Source organism: Dreissena polymorpha, chromosome 3 (assembly GCF_020536995.1).
Source record: "Dreissena polymorpha isolate Duluth1 chromosome 3, UMN_Dpol_1.0, whole genome shotgun sequence".
Classification (NCBI taxonomy): Eukaryota; Metazoa; Mollusca; class Bivalvia; order Myida; family Dreissenidae; genus Dreissena; species Dreissena polymorpha.
In genome coordinates this window covers 145,177,198-145,197,326 of record NC_068357.1, presented here as the reverse complement: position 1 = coordinate 145,197,326, position 20,129 = coordinate 145,177,198, and the positions used below count along the sequence as shown (strand labels likewise).

At 34.7% G+C, this 20,129-nt stretch overlaps 1 protein-coding gene across 1 annotated transcript in view; it reads left to right on the top strand.

The window, feature by feature from the left end:
- The window catches only part of LOC127871819 (uncharacterized), a 31,532-nt gene extending 25,857 nt beyond the window's left edge, over positions 1-5,675 (top strand). The window contains exons 17-24 of the mRNA XM_052415029.1: positions 1-57; positions 164-351; positions 466-558; positions 2,049-2,207; positions 2,304-2,412; positions 2,502-3,744; positions 3,868-4,019; positions 4,130-5,675. The exon at positions 1-57 is cut by the window's left edge and continues 127 nt beyond it. Coding sequence (XP_052270989.1) covers positions 1-57; positions 164-351; positions 466-558; positions 2,049-2,207; positions 2,304-2,412; positions 2,502-3,744; positions 3,868-4,012 — 1,994 coding nt within the window. The 3' untranslated portion in view covers positions 4,013-4,019; positions 4,130-5,675. The remainder of the gene's footprint in view (positions 58-163; positions 352-465; positions 559-2,048; positions 2,208-2,303; positions 2,413-2,501; positions 3,745-3,867; positions 4,020-4,129) is intronic.
- Positions 5,676-20,129: the final 14,454 nt, after the last annotated feature.

Here is a 20,129-nt window from a genome sequence, read left to right as displayed (position 1 = left end):
CGACATGTCCATTTAACTGCTCGGGCGCAGGAACATGTACATTGAAAAACGAAGAAGGTAAAAACCAATTAATAGCTTTTACAAAAATGTTTGTAAATACGGTTATTCTTTATGTTAATGATATATATGGTCAGTCCTCTGATGTTATTTATTTGTTAACTAGGTGTTTGTTCGTGCAATCAATTCTATCATGGTGCTGCGTGCACAATAGATGAACGTACCCCAGTGATGATTGATGACATCGAGGGTGGAGGAGAATGTGACATCTCTGAGGGAGAAGATTGTACGTGCTTCACCATTCGCGTGCAAGCTCTTCATCCAAATTTTAGATGCAATATTACAACTTATAAGGTATTGTTATTTTGTGATTAAAATAATTAATAGTTGATTGAATTAAGTAAGCAAGGTTCTTATTGACTGCGTTTATAAAGAATCATCTGAATTGTGCAACGTTTGTATTTCCAGTACGACAAAAATGGCAGTGCACATTTAATCGATTCAAACCAAGTATTAGGCATACATGAGGACATATATACAGGACGCTGTTGTGCATTACAGGTTGGTTATAAATTGGTTCAAGGATTTATATTTGTGATGGTTTTGAGATCTTATTTTTATTCGTTTAACTATTGACCTAATTGTAATGTAAATAGTTCCAAAGGGGTTAATGCATAAAAAGACGTTTACACACTTTGAAAAAAACGCATGATTATTAGTTTTTAGAAAATTACCGAAATACGTTTTATCGTAATTGTGTATACAGTATTTGAGTGTCATGTGTTTTTTTTTATTTTATCATAATGCTATTGTCATTTGTAGACTGTTAAATTGAGATAATCATTAAAGCGGGTATATACGATTTTTATATGTGCTGAATTGTAAAATATTGATACAAATATGTTATAATAACAGACAATATGCAAGAAAAATGATACATTTAAGACGAATATCATAAAATACAGCAAATACAAATTAGCACCCCGAGCCGATTGTGACGAAGATAATTCGTAATTATTTTCCTACAATAACCGATGCATTCGTCTTTTTAGTAAGTGTTCGTGTGTCGTATGAATCGATATCGCTGCAGGAATTTCAAATGAACCGTTAAACTAAATTTAGATTCACATCGTACATGCATGATATACATGCTGGCGAATTCGGCTGTACAGCCTTTTTCGATTTCAGAATTGAATATCTGGCTTATTCAGCATTTTTCGACACATGTTCTTCTTAACTTTTATTTTAGTTTATATTGAAATATATGTATAATAAGTTTTTTACACATTTTATATTAATTAATAAATATTTGACAAGATCGTATATACCCGCTTTAAATCTAGTGAAAGCAAAACAAACACGGTTATAAACGGGAAATGTACGCTCTCTTTATAATATCGCCATGACATTGTGTTTCTGAATACATACTCTTAAATTGACAAAGCATATCACAGCTAAATATTGCACATATACATAAAGTAAAACTCCAGCTGTCCCAGCATGAGTGAAACCTTAGTATGGTATACGGTCCTTAATATATGCCAAGCAACAAATTGCCAAACAGTGAAACACAAAACAAAATACACTACACAAGAGACACTCAATAATAAATAAAACAGGTGTCATCGCCTTGGAATGGTCAATACACAGATTTGTGGGTTTAATTCGATTTTAAGGAGCTCTAAATCACACACTATGTCCAATTGATTAAAAACTCGTTTCAGTATGTATACAAATTAAAGTCGTTACATCAACATTCACAATACCCATAGTTAAGGGTAATTAAAATGGATAGATAGTAATAGTAGGACATAATTGCATCTGCTAAGTGCTGATTTTGTCAGGTAAAAACTGCAACTAGTATTTACGTTTAAAACTATACAAAGTTCTTATACAATAAATAAATGGGACTTAAAACATAAAGATAGTAGTTGGTAAACATTGCACTTAAATGTTCATTCTCTTACAATACAATACAATAATCTGTAACAATGTGTCAGTCATATTTTTTCATCTCTTGTTGTGTAATCAAATGAGTTATGTTTCTGCAGGGTATAATCGATATCCAGGACGCATATTCTATATCATATACCATAGCAGTCAGCAACGATGGTGTAAACTATGGGGAGGAAAAACACGCCTACGTATACAACTCACTTTGTCAGAGAATCGAAGAGCCAGAAAACAAAAAAATCGTGCTGGTAGCAGCGGTATGACTTTTTTCTTAGTAATCAATTTTTATTGTAAATTCATGTTTCCCACAAAAAATGAGTTATTCACACTAAAACACATTTTGTGATTGACAGGATCTTGGTTGCTACATTAATGGAGGCTGCATTGCTAATGACCAGACTGCTGGTTTCGACAGTTGCCTAGCATGCAATGGGACGCTAGATCCGTTTTCATATGCACAAGGTATACACTCGTGAAATTATCCGATTGAGCATAGTAACATTCGTTTTTAAACTAACACACTTTGAAGTCAGATATGTGTGTTCTTTCAGTGGTGTGCGCAACAACTACTTCACCGGACACTGCCACTGAACCGACCACAACTACTGTGCCAACCACAACTACAGTGGCGACCACAACTACTGTGCCGACCACAACTACAGTGCCGACCACAACTACAGTGCCGACCACAACTACAGTGCCGACCACAACTACAGTACCGACCACAACTACAGTGACGTCCACAATTACAGTGCCGACCACAACTACTGTGCCGAACACAACTACAGTGCCGACTACAACTACAGTGACGACCACAAGTACTGTGTCGACCACAACTACAGTGCCGACCACAACCACAGTGCCGACCACAACTACAGTGACGACCACAACTACAGTGCCGACCACAACTACAGTGCCAACCACAACTACAGTGTCGACCATGACTACAGTGCCGACCATAACAACAATGCCGATCACAACTACAGAACCCAGCACAACTACAGTGCCGACCACAACTACAGTGCAGACCACAACTACAGTGCCGATAACAACTACAGTGCCGACCACAACTACAGTGTCGACCATGACTACAGTGCCGACCACAACAACAATGCCGACCACAACTACAGTGCCGATCACAACTACAGAACCCAGCACAACTACAGTGCCGACCACAACTACAGTGCCGACCACAACTACAGTGCCGACCACAACTACAGTGTCGACCATGACTACAGTGCCGACCACAACAACAATGCCGACCACAATTACAATGCCGATCACAACTACAGAACCCAGCACAACTACAGTGCCGACCACAACTACATTGCCGATGACAACTACAGTGCCGACCACAACTACAGTACCAACCACAGCTACAGTGCCGACTACAACTACATTGCCGACCACAACTACAGCGCCGATCACAACTACAGTACCTACCAGAACTACTGTGCCGACCACACTTACAGTGCCGACCACAACTACTGTGCCGACCACACTTACAGTGCCGACCACGACTACAGAGCATACCACAACTATTTTGTCGACGACAACTGTGCCGGACACAACCTCGGTAACTGACACAACTGTTGTACCGCAGACAACAAACACGGTGCAGGACAACACTACATTACTTGATACAAATTCAACTGCAAGTGGACATGAAGATCGTGCCTTTATTACATTTGTTGCAGTGATACCATCAGCCATTATTGGAAGCATAATCTTGGTTATTGCAATCGCGCTTTGTATTGGTTGGCGACGAGTTCGATCGAAAAAGCAATATGTGAGGTATGTTAAACTTTTCGTCGTAAGCTGTGTCTCATCAATATTGTTTTAGTATTAAATACTTATTTCAAACATACTATACAAACGAACCGGTAAGTAACTAATCGTTGGACATCGCTTTTCCAGCAAGGCAGAAACGATCACGGACCCTACTTTCCCGTCTCAAAACTTTAGTGTGTATTCGGCCAGAAAAGATAATAATACTTTACCAAGATTTTTCCCGTCGCCTGCTTTTGTTACAAGATACGGAACTAGAGATACGGACCTATGAAGAATATGTAAGTATTCGCTTTCTGGATGTGTTGCTTTGAAACAAATCGCTGCTGTTATTAGTTCAAATTAGGAATTATACAATATTAAACTTGAACAATCACTTATATATTTTCAGGAGCCCATCTTCATCAAAGCAAGGCTTTTGTTACTTGAGATGAATTGAAGACTGTGTTGTTGTTTTCTTAGCATTATTATTCTTGAGTTAACTCTTCCTCTTTTTATTTGATCCGAAAAACAATTTGGGAATAATGAAAATCGCGAGTAATGCTCTAAAATACACATGTATGTTTAAGCCTTATCAAACATAAAGCCGGATAATCGTGTTTTAAAACATGTTTAAAATATAAATATAATTTCATATGGCACATAATGTACACATTTAAGTTTTTGACAAATAACTTCGAAGCCATATGTATGTGTTCACGAAAAGTGATGTGTCATAATAAAACAAATGAATGATTTGCAATACTGAATTTCAAGAATAATAGTAACACATGTAGGAACGTGATTAAATTGAATGTTAAAATAGAGTTATTAATGAGTGGTCGCGTGTTTCAGGAAGTTTGGGATTGGTATAAGAAATGTAAAGCTAGGTAAAAGATTAATAAGTTAATTTGCTGTCCTTGGAAATACAAAACAGTCGCAAAAGCTCAAATAAGGTTTTCCTAACATTGTCAACTCATCTCCATTTAATACTTTTTGCGCATGCACAATATATGTGGGCATAATCTATTCAATAAACAAAAGAATTTTTCCCTCAGCCATGAATAAACGTTTTCAGTTACAACTTGGCAAACTTTGCGATCGATGAGGTATGATTATATTATCTTCCTGTTCTATCCAAACTTAAAAATGTAAACGCGTGAACTATATATATGATGAGCTTAAAGAAGCGCAATTGAAACTACGAAGTATATACATTTATATTTACTTTTTTATGTTCCAATAATTTTATGCCAAAACAGCACAAAATACTTTGTAAACAATCAATGTAGCCAATACGTATTTCGGAAAAGCCACACATACATGTTTGCCGAAAGTTAATTTAGTTGTGTCTGGATGTGTAGGGGGGCCTATTTGCTGTGTCAATTGTTTTTTTCACTTGGGGTACATAAAGGGCCTCGTACTTATGATATAATTTATTTCCGTTTAGCCAAAGTTGGTTTCACTTTGTTTATATTTTAGGTTAATATACATAAGTAACTCACGTGTAAATAGTTAATAACAAATTATTGAAAATGCTGTTTTGTGTTTAAATTATCTTCGTCTAGCTATATGGCAGTTTTCATGGTTTGTTGTAAGTTAAAGTTAAACACTTTAAGACGGTTTCAAACACTTAACCATAGGAATCTGCCCACACCTGTTTTTCACCTTATTGTATGTCTAAAATACGTTTTAAGTAGATTTTAACTCGCATGTTATTTTTTAAACTTTAACGAACGATGAAACGCCATAACTTATTTCCGATCTCAGTTTATAGAAATGAATGGAATATGAATGGGTATCATCCCGATGGTAACATAAACAAGTGTAAAAAGGCGCTGAACCGTTCGCTAAGATATACATGTATTTAACAAACGACTTAAAACTGTATACAATGTAATCAGATATTTTGTTGCTATTGTGTGAATTTTCTAGTTGCTGATTAAAAATGAATGGATGTTGTTTACGTTTTTCATCAACGTCATCTCAACACACCCCATATAGAACATATGAAACAACAATAACAAAAGAAATGTGGACATAATGGTTATGCTTCAAAAGTTGGTGTACATGCGTAATGTCGCCCTTTGTGTGTCGATTTACAAAGAGTTCACCTGACATTTAGTTTTGTCAGGGTGCCAAATGCCTTACTAAAATTGAATGTAATATATATGAATCATATATACCACCCACACAAAAAAATCCCGAGATTATCAGATCGTTCAGATCTGATTACTTTTTCGATAAGTATTGCCAGTGAGGGATTGTTTTGTCCTCTATCGTTGTTTAAGCGTACCTGTAGGTTTCTGCCCTTCCTATATTACGCCTGTTCGTCCGCTTCGTTTAACTGTTTGTCATTCAGCCTTACCATCAGAAAAAAAACGTGTTCATGCCTGCAATAACTCAGCAAGTGCTTCAGAAACTTTCATCAAACTTAATAAACATAAAATCGAAAGAAGGGCTATCCAGAATATTTTCCAAAAGAAGTCAATATCAGAGCGCTGTAATTTAAAGCCGAACAAACAACGGCATTATTTAAATTATTCGAAAATCACATTCAGGGTATATGATCATCAATTCAATATTCACATTTTTAATTTCGTGATGTTTATATTTCTACGGATTCCGGATAGTGCCATCTTTAATCTCGCAATTCTTTCATCAAGGGCGACACACGACACACGAAGCGATACACGATAATTTTAGCGACAGTCGCGGCGACGCAAGATATTTTACGCGACAGTCGCAGTGACGCACGATATTTTGCGAGACAGTCGCGGCGACGTACGATATATTTAACACGATATATCGCCCTTGTGTAGGTAGCCCAAAAGGCAATTTATCGTGTTAAATATATCGTGCGTCGCCGCGACTGTCACGCAAAATATTATGCGTCGCCGAGACTGTCGCGCAAAATATCGTGCATCGCCGCGACTGTCGCGCAAAATATCGTGTATCGCTTCGTGTTTCGTGTCTCGCGTTGAAAGGGCGACGAAGGTATACATGGTATACACATACACGATACTTGGTATACACATACATGATACTTGGTATACACATACATGATACTTGGTATACACATACATGATACTTGGTATACACATACACGATACTTGGTATGCACATACATGATACTTGGTATACACATACATGATATTTGGTATACAATTCAATTATAATTTGTATACAATAAATGATACTTGGTATACACATACACGATACTTTACACACACACATATATATATATATATATGCTATTTGTTATACTCATGCACGATTTTTGGTATACATATACATGTTTCCTTGTTATATACATACACACTACTTGATATACACCTACATGATACTTGTATATACATAAACGATAGTTAGTATACACATACATGATAATTGGTTTACACATCCATAATAATTGGTATACACATACACGATGCTTTATATATACATATATGATACTTGGTATACTCATGCACGATATTTGGTATACATATACATTTTTTCTTGTTAAATACATACACAATACTTGGTATTCACATCCATGATAATTGTATACACATAAACGTTACTTACTATGCACATACATGATAATTAATATACACATCTATGATACTTGGTATTCACATCCATGATAATTGTATACACATAAACGATACTTAGTATACACATACATGTTACTTGGTATTCACATCAATTATACTTGTATATACATCAACGATACTTAGTATACACTTACACGATACTTGTGTATGCTTAAATGATACTTAGTATATACATACATGATAATTGGTATACACATTCATGAAACTTGGTATACACATACACGATACTTTATATATACATATATGATACTTGGTATACTCATGTACGATATTTGCTATACATTTACATGTTTTCTTGTTATAAACATACACGATACTTGGTATACACATACATAATATGTGTATATGCATAAACGATACTTAGTATACACATACATGATAATTGGTATACACATCCATGATACTTGGTATACACATCCAGAATACTTGTATACATATAAACGATACTTGGTATACACATACATGTTAAATGGTATAAACTCACACTGGTATACACATGCATGATACTTGGTATACATAAACACGATACTTGGTACAAACATGCATGATGCTTGGTAAACATATACATGATACTTGGTATACACATACATGATACTTGGTATATACACACATGATACTTAGTATACGCATACACGATACTTGGTGTAAGCATACATGAAACTAATTATACGCATTCATAAAACTTGTATACACATACGCGAAACTAAGTATACACATACACGGTACTTTCTATACACAGACGTGATACTTGTGATGCACATACATGCTACTTGTATACACATACATGATTCTAACTATACACTTACATGATACTTCGTATACACAAACATGATACTTGGTATAACCATGCATGATAATTGGTGTACGCATAATGAAACTTTGTATACACATACATGATAGTTGTAATACACTCATAGAACACTCGGTACACGGTACACGCATTCATGATACTTGGTATACACATATATGATACTTGGGATTTACATTTATGATAATTGATATACGAATACACAATACTTGGTTTACACATACCCGATGCTTGGTATTCACATACTCGATATTTGGTTTACACATACATGATGCTCAGTTTGCACATACATGATCTTGGTATACACATACAAGATACTTGGTATACACATACAAGATACTTGGTATACACATACAAGATACTTAGTATACACAGAACGATACTTGGTATACATAAACACGATACTTGGTATACATACTTATGATAATTGGTATACACATACAAGATACTTGGCATGCAACTACATGATACTTAGTATACACATACATGCTACTTGGTATATGCATACATAATACTTTATATACACAAAAACGATACTTAGTAAAATTATTCACGATACTTGGTATACCCGTTATTATACACAAAACTTGATATTTGACATACATGATACTAGATATACACAAACATGATACTTGGCATACACATATATGGTACTTGGTTCACACATACATGATACTTGGTATACACATACATGATACTTGGTATACACAAAAACGATACTTGGTTAACGTATACACGATACTTGGTATACTTAAACACGATACTTGGTATACACATACATGATTCTACATATACACATACATGATACTTGGCATACACATACATGGTACTTGGTTTACACATGCATGATACTTGGTATACACATACATGATACTTGGCATACACAGGCATGATACTTGGTATACACTTACATGATACGTGGTATACACATACATTATACTTTCTATACACATACATGACACTTGGTATACACATACATGATACCTTGAATACACATACATGACACTTGGTATACGCATACATAAAACTTGGTATACACATACATGAAACTTGTAAAACACTTGCATGATACTTGATATACGCACACATAATGCTTGGTATACACATCTATGATACTTGGTATACACATACACGATACTTGGTATAGGAATACACGATATTTGGTATACGCATACACGATAATACGCATACAAATCCATGATACTTGGTATACACATACTTGGTATACACAAACACGATACTGTGTTAACACATTCATGATACTTGTTATACCCATATATGAACCTTGGTATACACATACATGATACTTGGTATACACATCCATGATGCTTGGTATACACATACACGATGCTTTATATATACATATATGATACTTGGTATACTCATGCACGATATTTGGTATACATATACATGTGTTCTTGTCATATACATACAATATACTTGGTATACGCATACATGATATTTGTATATACATAAACGATACGTAGTATGCACATACATGATAATTAATATACACATCCATGATACTTGGTATACACATCAATGATAATTGTATACACATAAACGATACTTAGTATACACATGCATGTTACTTGGTATACACATCAATTATACTTGTATATACATAAACGATACTTAGTATACACTTACACGATACTTGTATATGCTTACACGATACTAAGTATATACATACAAGATAATTGGTATACACATTCATGAAACTTGGTATACACATACACGATACTTTAAATATATACATATATGATACTTGGTATACTCATGTACGATATTTGGTATACATATACATGTTTTCTTGTTATATACATACACGATACTTGGTATACACATACATGATATTTATATATACATAAACGATGCTTAGTATACACACACATGATAATTGGTATAAACATCCATGATACTTGGTATACACTTACATAATGGGTATACACATCCTTGATAATTGGTATATACATGTACGATATACAGTACAGCTCACGCAAAACCAACAAAGTTAACGTATTTTCGCCGCGTATTTACTCGGCATGATGCCGAGGCACTCGGCGAAATTTCGCGGAGTGACGCCGCGTCTGTTTTTGCCTCGGCATCGATTCGCGGAGTAACGCCGCGTAGATGCGGCGATTCGCCGAGTATAACTATTTACAAATATTGATTGTATACTAATCTATAACACATGTTATCGAAATATAGAAACATACACAGAAAATACGCTGTGCGATTGTTAACATTTCTCTATATCTGCATACATTTAATTAAATTATCAATCGGACGTCATCTGTCAAAACAATTATTGTGTATGTCGATAACTAGATCTATATTGAGTTAAAGTTAACACAGTTAAATCCCGTAGATTATTTCGGAAACGAGACTTGCTTTAAACGTCTGTAATGTCGCCAAAATTGTTGCTCAATAATTTAAAGAAAATAAATGTAGTATTAGATACACATTTTACAACATGTACATGATTCTAGGCTTGTTATTCTTTAGCAAGGCAACCAAAATTCTAAAGATGGCTGCCAGTGCAGCAACCATCTGCGAAAAAGAGAGACATATTGTTGTTGCTTTGTCTAAGTTATCTCTATAACATTAATATGAGGATAAACAGTGCACCCACATCTCAACCTGTGCTTTGCGACACACTCTTTATAAATTTGAATGGGTTGTGTGCATTTCAAACTTGCGGTATAAAAAGCTATAACATAATTTTGAAAACTAAGATTATGCAATAGCGAACAACTTCAGTGCCTTCAGCGATTTGATATAATGTTTTATTTGACCGTACGATTATTAAACCTTTAACATAACATATTTTTATAAATCTTAAACTTGTAAAAATTCCAAAGTATGTATGTTATGTTCAAATACCCGTTATAATATAAAAATGGAGCTTGCACTCTGGTATATATTGTTGGGACGCATTGGCCATGGCATGTATTACTAGTATGTATTTGTCTATTGTTGAAGATCGTGTACCTTAAACATGATGAACGGGAGGGCTTGTGCGCTTGATATTTCGTTTATGTTAATACACCCAATATTTATAAGACCCATGGCGAACGCCTCATAAGTTTAAATTGTACTTGTGAAATCTGATACGGCTTTGGAAAATCCCGGTCTGTTGCAATCGATACCCCTGCAAAGCTTGTTTTTGTATATGATAAAATAGGTTTGCAAGTACGTCCTTTTATTTTGGGCTTGCTGTCTTAAGATTTTGTGAAATGGGAAGAACATATTTGCAATGCCAATTATTTTCAATGAATAACTTAAGTCGGGCAGACATAGCTGATATCTTATTAACTACTTTTATGTATAAAACTTCCGTGTGTAACGCAAATGCTTGATATATATTTGTTATTCAAATTTTCGGAACTGGACATACCGATCGTTAAACTGATACTAGATTTGCACACTCTTAAATAAAGAAAAGAAAATTCCCCTACAAGCTGGCCATTATTTACGTTATGGATAATACACTTAAAGTTTTTAGATGTGTATTTATATTCTTTTCCTACGAGACATGGTTTACTGGGATATACACGTAATAGGATGAGTTATTTTATTAAGTGCGATCAGTTATCATTTTCTGTTTGAAACAAGCATCATAAAATCGATTAATTGTATAATAGAAACACATAACATAATTTTATTATATATCTTTATAGTTTTGAATTCATGTTGCATTTAATTATGTTTGTTTTTTTCATAAAAAAGTGTATATCCTATGTACTGCAAATGACATTAAGTCTCGTCTTATTATCTACCATGTTGTACTTTATATAATCGTCTTTTTCATAAACTCATTATAAGTATTATGGATATGTGAATAATAAAGCACAAAAATATAGTACCACATATAAATGGGGGACACACCTTCATATATTGGCAATACACCTCATTCGTTTTCTTATTTCATTCAAAAGTGTAAGCTCCCTTTAACAGGCCTACTTTTATTCCCGCATCATATTACAAGCTTAATGTTTACAGCACACAGCGGTAACATGTTACGAAACTGCAACTAAATTGCATGTTAAAACCCTCTTAAAAATGCAATAATTTATGTCAAGGCCTCAATTTCATTGTGGAAAAGTATACCGTACTTAAGCATGGCTTACGTGCATGTTAGCGCTGAAAACATGACAGTGCGCCGTTAGTTTTAAAACAAACATTTGAATACGTATTGTATCTTTGCAATCTGATACAACGCCCGGGAATGGCGGTCTGATAAAATCAATATCCCAGCCAAGCCTGCTCTACATTAATATATTTTGCATACCAGCAGGCTGAATATAGTTTCTTAATTGTCCATGACAACAGGAAGATAAGTATCGAATGTGTAGAATTTCCAACGACTAACCAAGAGAGTATTAACACTTAAGAACAATTAAACAGGTGCATGCCATGGTGGTCTGATGTGTCATTATGCAAAGATATTGAATACGTGTTTCTTCCGATCATATTATTTTCCTGCCATTGTAAATGTTTTGCAATATGCATTGTATTATACATCAAGCCTTTTCAGACAACTATTTGTATGATCAAGAATAAGGAACATTCATGAACAACACGCTTTACATTGTAGTTAAGATCTTTAATCCTGTTACGTGCAAACGCCTATGCGCCATAGTGTGGTTTTCAGTAGTTATGTGAATCACATTATATTTCATGTTAACTTGTATAAACAGCCATTGTATTTAAGTAGGTCATGGTTGTATTGATTGCTGAATATTTGCTTGGAGAGGCTTCTTAAGTTACAGGCGCGATTATGTAAATTGATTATTTAAGTCTAAAATAGTGTTCAGGTGATCATTTTCGTCGTAATTTTAAAGCTTTTTGGTAATGCGATCATTTTAAGTGTGGCAGTTAGAGCAGGTATAAATACCAAATGTTTCAATGCATATTTTGCCAAAAATCATGATAAAGGTTTACCACTGAAAACTTCACGTATAATTGCCTTCGATACGTGTATGTAAGGCAAACGTATAATGGTGTTACGATTACAACCTTTTGGTAATTCATGACACGCAAGGAATTTTGTAAGAATAATGTAATGACAGTGTTCTTATTTTCTTAACGTAATGTTCAACACATGAATTTGCGGGGTACAGAATTCGCGCTATTTCGATTGCCAATGTGCTCCTGCGGTCTTTATCTTTAATACCCAGTCCATGTGAAGAAAAGCTACTTATTTTTTATCAGAACACTCGTTTAACCCTTTCCCTATCAGCAAAGTGGAAATGGCTATGTGCAAACAGCATAAAACCAGAACAGCCTGCGAGTAACTCGCAGTCTGTTCAGGTTTAATGCTGTTTGCTGCTCATCAGTATCTAATGTTTTTAGATAAAGGCTTAAGAACTTGAATCGAGTAAGAAAGGTCTTAAATTAAATATAACTTTCCAAGGGACTTCAAATGCGTGAAAATACGTATCTAAGTGGTAAAGGGTTAAATTGAAGCCTATTATGCTTGTTCGATGTACATGTATACACGTCAGTTCTAATGTTTAGCGGTCCACTTCTACATCTATGTTCAAATGCGGTCGTGATATTGAACATAATCAGCATCATCATCATCATCAGCAGCAGCAGCATCGGCGGCGGTGGCGGGGCGGCGGCGGCGTCGTGGTCGTCGTTGTCATTTTCATCACCATCATCATCATCATTTGCATATGATACTTCACGTGTCTGAGATATATGTGGTTCCATTAGCTGAAATACAATAATGTTCTGTAAACAGCAGTATTTGGCATACGTACGTGTTTTTTTATGCCCCCCGAAGAGTGGCATGAAGTTTTTGAACTGTCCGTCAAGCCGTCCATCTGTCTGTCTGTCTGTCCGTCAGTCCGTCCGTCCGTCCGAACACTTTATCATTGGTCATAACTTTTGCAATATTGAAGATAGAAACTTGATATTTGGCATGCATGTGTATCTCATGGAGCTGCACATTTTGTGTGGTCAAAGGTCAAGGTCATCCTTCAAGGTCAAAGATCAAATATATGGCTTCAAAGCGGCGCAGAAGGGGGCATTGTGTTTTTGACAAACACCTCTCTTGTTAGTTGTTCGCTTGCGAACAATTAAGATTAAGAGCTAGTTTTGCAAGTCGGTCTGCTCTTAACTACCCTAAGAACGATGACCACCGCATCTGCTTGTGCACACTGATTAGCCTGTTTATGCTTCACCACTGGTACACTGCAGACAGTGAGTGTGGGTATGTAATCAATAGTGTTTAACAGCCTGTGCGACGACATTGGCCAGTTTGTCATTGAAATCTGTACATATTGGCTGCGTTCAGGGAAAACGGGGCCTTATGTATGTCCAATTAGTGGTGTCCTGTGCACACTGATTAGCCAGTGCAGTTCGCACAAGCTAATCAAGGACGACACTTTCTGATTCTATGGTGTTTTTCGTTTAAAGACAGTCTCTGGTACTGGGTTGACAATTTATGCATATGCATTAAGCCCTGTTTTCCCAAGAAGCTGCAGTCAGTATACAATACACTAATTGTTTCAGTAATGAAGGAACTGAAACAGCGTAACGGTAACGATACAGTGTGTTTAAATTATATTTTATTTAGAGGAATTGTCCGAACGTAGTTAATCTACATTTAATAAACATCATGATTTCGGAACTTGTAATCAGTTTCTATCCCAGGTAAATTATAGTTTATAAGATTGTTCGCCGAGTGACTCAGCGTCATATCACCAACAATTTCCTCGGCATCATGCCGAGGCGTGCCGCGGCGTGTCTCGGCGAACAGACACGGCGACTCGGCGACCAGATGGTCGATGCCGAGTCGACTCCGCGAACAATTGATGTCGTCAAACTCCGCGGATCGCGGAATTTGTTGGTTTTGCGTGAGCTGTACGGTATTGTATACACAAACATGATACTTGACATATGCATACATGTTACTTGGTATACACACACGTGATACTTGGTGTACAAAAACACTATACTTGGTATACACAGCCTTGATAATTGATATATACATAGACGATACTTTGTATACTCATAAACGATACTTAGTATACACATACATGTTACTTGGTATACTCATACATGATATTCGACATACACATACTTTGTAAACACTTAAATATTTGTTATACACGTACATGATACTTGTTTTACACATACACGATACTTGGTATACCCATACATGATACTTGGTATACACAGACATTATACTTGGTTTACACATAAATGATAATTGGTATACGCATACATGATACTTGTTATACACATACATGATACTTTGTATACACATATACGATACTTGGGATACACATACATGACACTTGGTATACATATACATGATACTTGGTTTACACATACATGATACTTGGTATACACATACATGATACTTGGTATACATCTACATGATACTTGGTATACACATACACGATACTAGGTAAACACATACATGATTTTTTGTATTCACACACGTGGTAATTAATACACATACATTATAATTGGTATACACATACACGATACTTGGTATACATATACATGATACTTGGTAAAAACTTACTTATACGATACTTGGTATACAAATACATGTTATATACACTTACGATGCTTGTAATTAATAAAATAATACTTGGTAAACACTATCATGATACTTTGTATACGCACACATGATACTAGCTATACAAATTCATGATACTTGGCATACAAAAAGACGATACTTGGTATATACATATGTGATACTTGGTATACACATACACGAATCTCGATAAGCACATACATGATACTAGGTATACGCATACATGATACTTTGTATACACATACACGATAATTGGCAGACACATTCATGATAATTGACAGACACATTTATGATACTTGGTAAACAAATACATGATACTTGGTATATACATACATGAAACTTGGTTTGCACATACACGATTCTTGTCACACGATAATTTGCAGACACATTCATGATACTTGGATTACACATACATGATACTTGGTAAACAAATGCATGATACTTGGTATATACATATACATACACGATACATGGTATAAACATACATTGTACTTGATATACACTTACATGATACTTGGTATACACAACATGGTACTTGATATACCCAAACATGATACTTGGTATATACATGTACAGTACTTGGTATACACATATATGCTATTTGGTATACACATACATATAGCTTGGTATACACATCAATTATACTTGGTTTATCCCATTTTCAACGCGACATTGACGGTATAACAACTTATGGAATATACTAGACTGTATTCAACCTTGTAGGATATACCTGTCGCGTGCACGGACTACTTTTTACTTTACCACTGAATGATTTTTTCATAAAAAATAAAGTCGAGAAAACTTAAGCTTCAAAATTATACGACCTTCAACCTTTAAATCTAGTCATATGACATAATTTTTCGCCATCCGTATAATAAATCAGCTGCTTGATGGCGTCATAAAATGACATACTGGTCATGTACGTAATTCCGGCCACTTTTGGGACTATTTAAGAAAAATCTTTAGTGTTAGGCAACTGGTTGAAACTAAACTTCACATATATAATCCTGGGTTCAAAACTAACCTAGCATGAAAATTTAAATAGAATTAGATCGGTGAATGTTACTTAATGAACAGAAAATGATGACATGTAAACTATCCATTTTCGTAGGTTAAATGTACCTAAAAAATCGGCCACTTTTCAGTTTGATCTGCATATAAAATTACAAAGCATTATCTTTTGACAAATGTCCTCAAATTCAGAGTATTAATCAATGTTTATACTATTAAAATTTTTGACTTGAAATTTAAAATAAATGCGAAATTATTATACCATTTACTCCCCCTACCTCTTTTAATAAATATGAACAATGGGGAAACTGCTATTTCATTAAAAAATATTTGTTTTTAATGTGTTTAATAAATTTTTTCAAACATAGCTAAAAAAGTAAACACATTTTGTTTGAAAAGTTGACTTCAGTGTTGATTATTAGTAAACGCTTATATATAATATTTAAACATGTAATCTAGCAATATTCTTATAAAGGGAAGTAATTCATATATTAAAAATTTATATTTAGGTTCTGATTTGTATGTTTTGAATATAAGTTTTTGTACAATAAATTGGTAAAACTTTGATTAAAGTTTATTAGATAAAATAAAAATAATTTTATCAAATATATTTGTTTCTTATATGATTATAATTGTTGCAACATATGATGACATCACTTTCCCCATGAGCCAAATATTTCCTGCTATATTTGTGACATTTTAACACAAAAGTTTACGGTGATATGGTTCTTACATTTGCAAAATATTGCGAGTGGGGATGGTTTTCATGTTGATTTTTCTAAATAAAAACAAAATATGTGCGTAAAGATCATGAAAATGATTTTACACAGGTGGCCGATTTTTTACGTACAGGCCGGAATTACGTACATGACCAGTACTTATTGCGTCATTTTCCCCAAATTTATTTTGACGATTTATTATAAACGCGACTTATTTCACATGTACATGTACTGTATATCGACATATTTGAATTGTCAATTTATCACATTTTCCTTACTTCGTGTAATGTGCATTGTCTATAATCCATGCATATAGAGCTGTGTAAAGTATAAGATGATAAAAATAGCACCAAACTGGAATTCGGAACGTCCCATTTTGTACGCGGGTATTATCCACTCATTTATCTGTTGTGTAATGGAATGCTTTCCATTCTTTGTGTATTTATATATTTAATTATTTTCTTGTACAATAAGGACATTAACCATAGATAAATAAAACATTGTGCAAGTTTAAACATAATTATGTTTGTATGCAGAAATCTGCAAATGCAACCGCGTTTACCAACGGCTATTATTTGATTAACTGCTCCGGTTCATTTGAACAGCAGTAATGTAGAGTACATGACGTAGCGTGTGACGAAGAAGAAAGTTTATCGAGTTCATAAACTCATTTGAATATAGTGATAGGATGGCATAAGGGTCTTTATTTAACTATGCTAAAATAATTATTAAAGATCCTATATGCAAAATCGTCAATTATTGAGTTAAATGGATTATTAGATGGATTTTAAAGGATAATTAAAGGTAAGATACTAGTTCGAACGTGTTTTGGTTTTTGTTTGTACTTTTGTCGTTCCCTGTTCTCGGTGAAATGATTTTAACATGGGCGCCATTGATGCATCGGATCACACACGGCATACCCATAACATTATTATAAAAACATGTTCTGCGAGTCCTTAAATTCGTCGTCCGAAGTCGGAAAACGTATTGCTCTGTATATTAAGTCAAATAAAGTGTCAGTCGCTGCAATTGTCTGTTTACTCGTCGAAATTGTCAAGGTCGTTGATGGTGTACATGTATGTTGACATCGACATAATTTTGTCAGGAGCAATCGCCGCCATATTGGATTTTGATCATTTTCTTTCGTAAATAAAATGAATTATAGTAAAGTAACCCTTTTCGCGGTAATGTGTTACAATTCGCATACTGCGTAAAATTGAATCGGGGATATGGTGATATTTTTACTTGTTTTACAGTTTGTGTGTGAATTTTTTAAAGACTATTTTGCGTACCAGAACAAATACATTTATATCACTACGCATGGTTACATTCGTTAGATTTTAAGCGCTTTTAAGACTGAATTAAAATTATTGTTAAGGTTATTAGATCTATTTATGTTAAATGTCACGTTGAAAAAAATCAAATGGGATAAATAGAATACTAGGATTAGCGTTGAATACAGAGAAGTTTATGTTGCTCGGCTAGAACACCGAATGCGCTCGCCAAGGCTCGCGCTCCCGGCGTTCTAAGCCTCGCAACTCAACTTCTCTGTATTCAACGCTAACCTAGTATTCTCTATATACCCATCCATGATATTTGGTATACACAGACACGGTTCTTGATATTCACATACGCGATACTCTGTATACAGATACATGTTACTTGGTATTCACATACATGATACTCGGAATACACATACATGATACTTGGTGTACACTTACATACTTGTTATACACATACATGACACTTGGTATACACATACACGATACTTTGTATACACATACACGATACGTGTTATACCCATACAATATACTTGGTATACACTTACATGGTACTAGGTATGCACATACATGGTATTTGAATGTTTGTTGTTTTTGAACGGTAGTTGACTACTTCTTTGCATGCAATAGTGCCAAAAACTGGTTTTTGTTTGGCCCAAATACTTTTCGCAATTAGATGGCGTGAGGCACGACAGTGTCACGTCTATTGTAAAGGTTCACAATTTTCACTTTAATGCTTAGCAAACACCTGTGCGGCCGGTCAAGTCCAGAAATAAGACATTCAAACTGGCAGTATTAAAGGGAACTTAAAGAAAGCTAATACAATACAATTTCTTACACCTAGGTATTTCATCATATATTTACAATGTGATGTTGGTGGTTTTCCCATTTTATGGGCAAGCTGAAAGCTGAGGTCAAGTAGATGACCAACCGTACAAAAGCATGAATACAATACAGGCATGGTTTACGTTCCATTTAAGGGTCTAATTTGATTATTATACAATTAACCTTGAATACATTCATATAGCAAACAAAAGCCTGACCTCTTACGGGCAAAATGGCATATGTCAAACAATTATCTGACGTGATATTGATTTCTTTTCTTCAGCTACATACATCGGACATGAAATGCAAGGACTTCATGTTGAATTTCTATTTTTAACACTGATCATGTACATGGCGCATAACTTGGTTAAGGTGGGCTTAATTGTATGACTTTCACAGAAAAAGAAACCTTGTAGATATACCTAGAAATAAGGTAATCTCTTCCCAATAACGATTGTGGTGGGGCTTTGAGATCAATGTGCTTAATCATTTTAGAGATATCGATAGTACTGTCAAAGATTCGATACCGTAGTTGTGGTTAATATCGTAAACAGTTTATTAACTGTTTATACAGCATTAATATAGATATCTATAGAAAAAGAACCATAC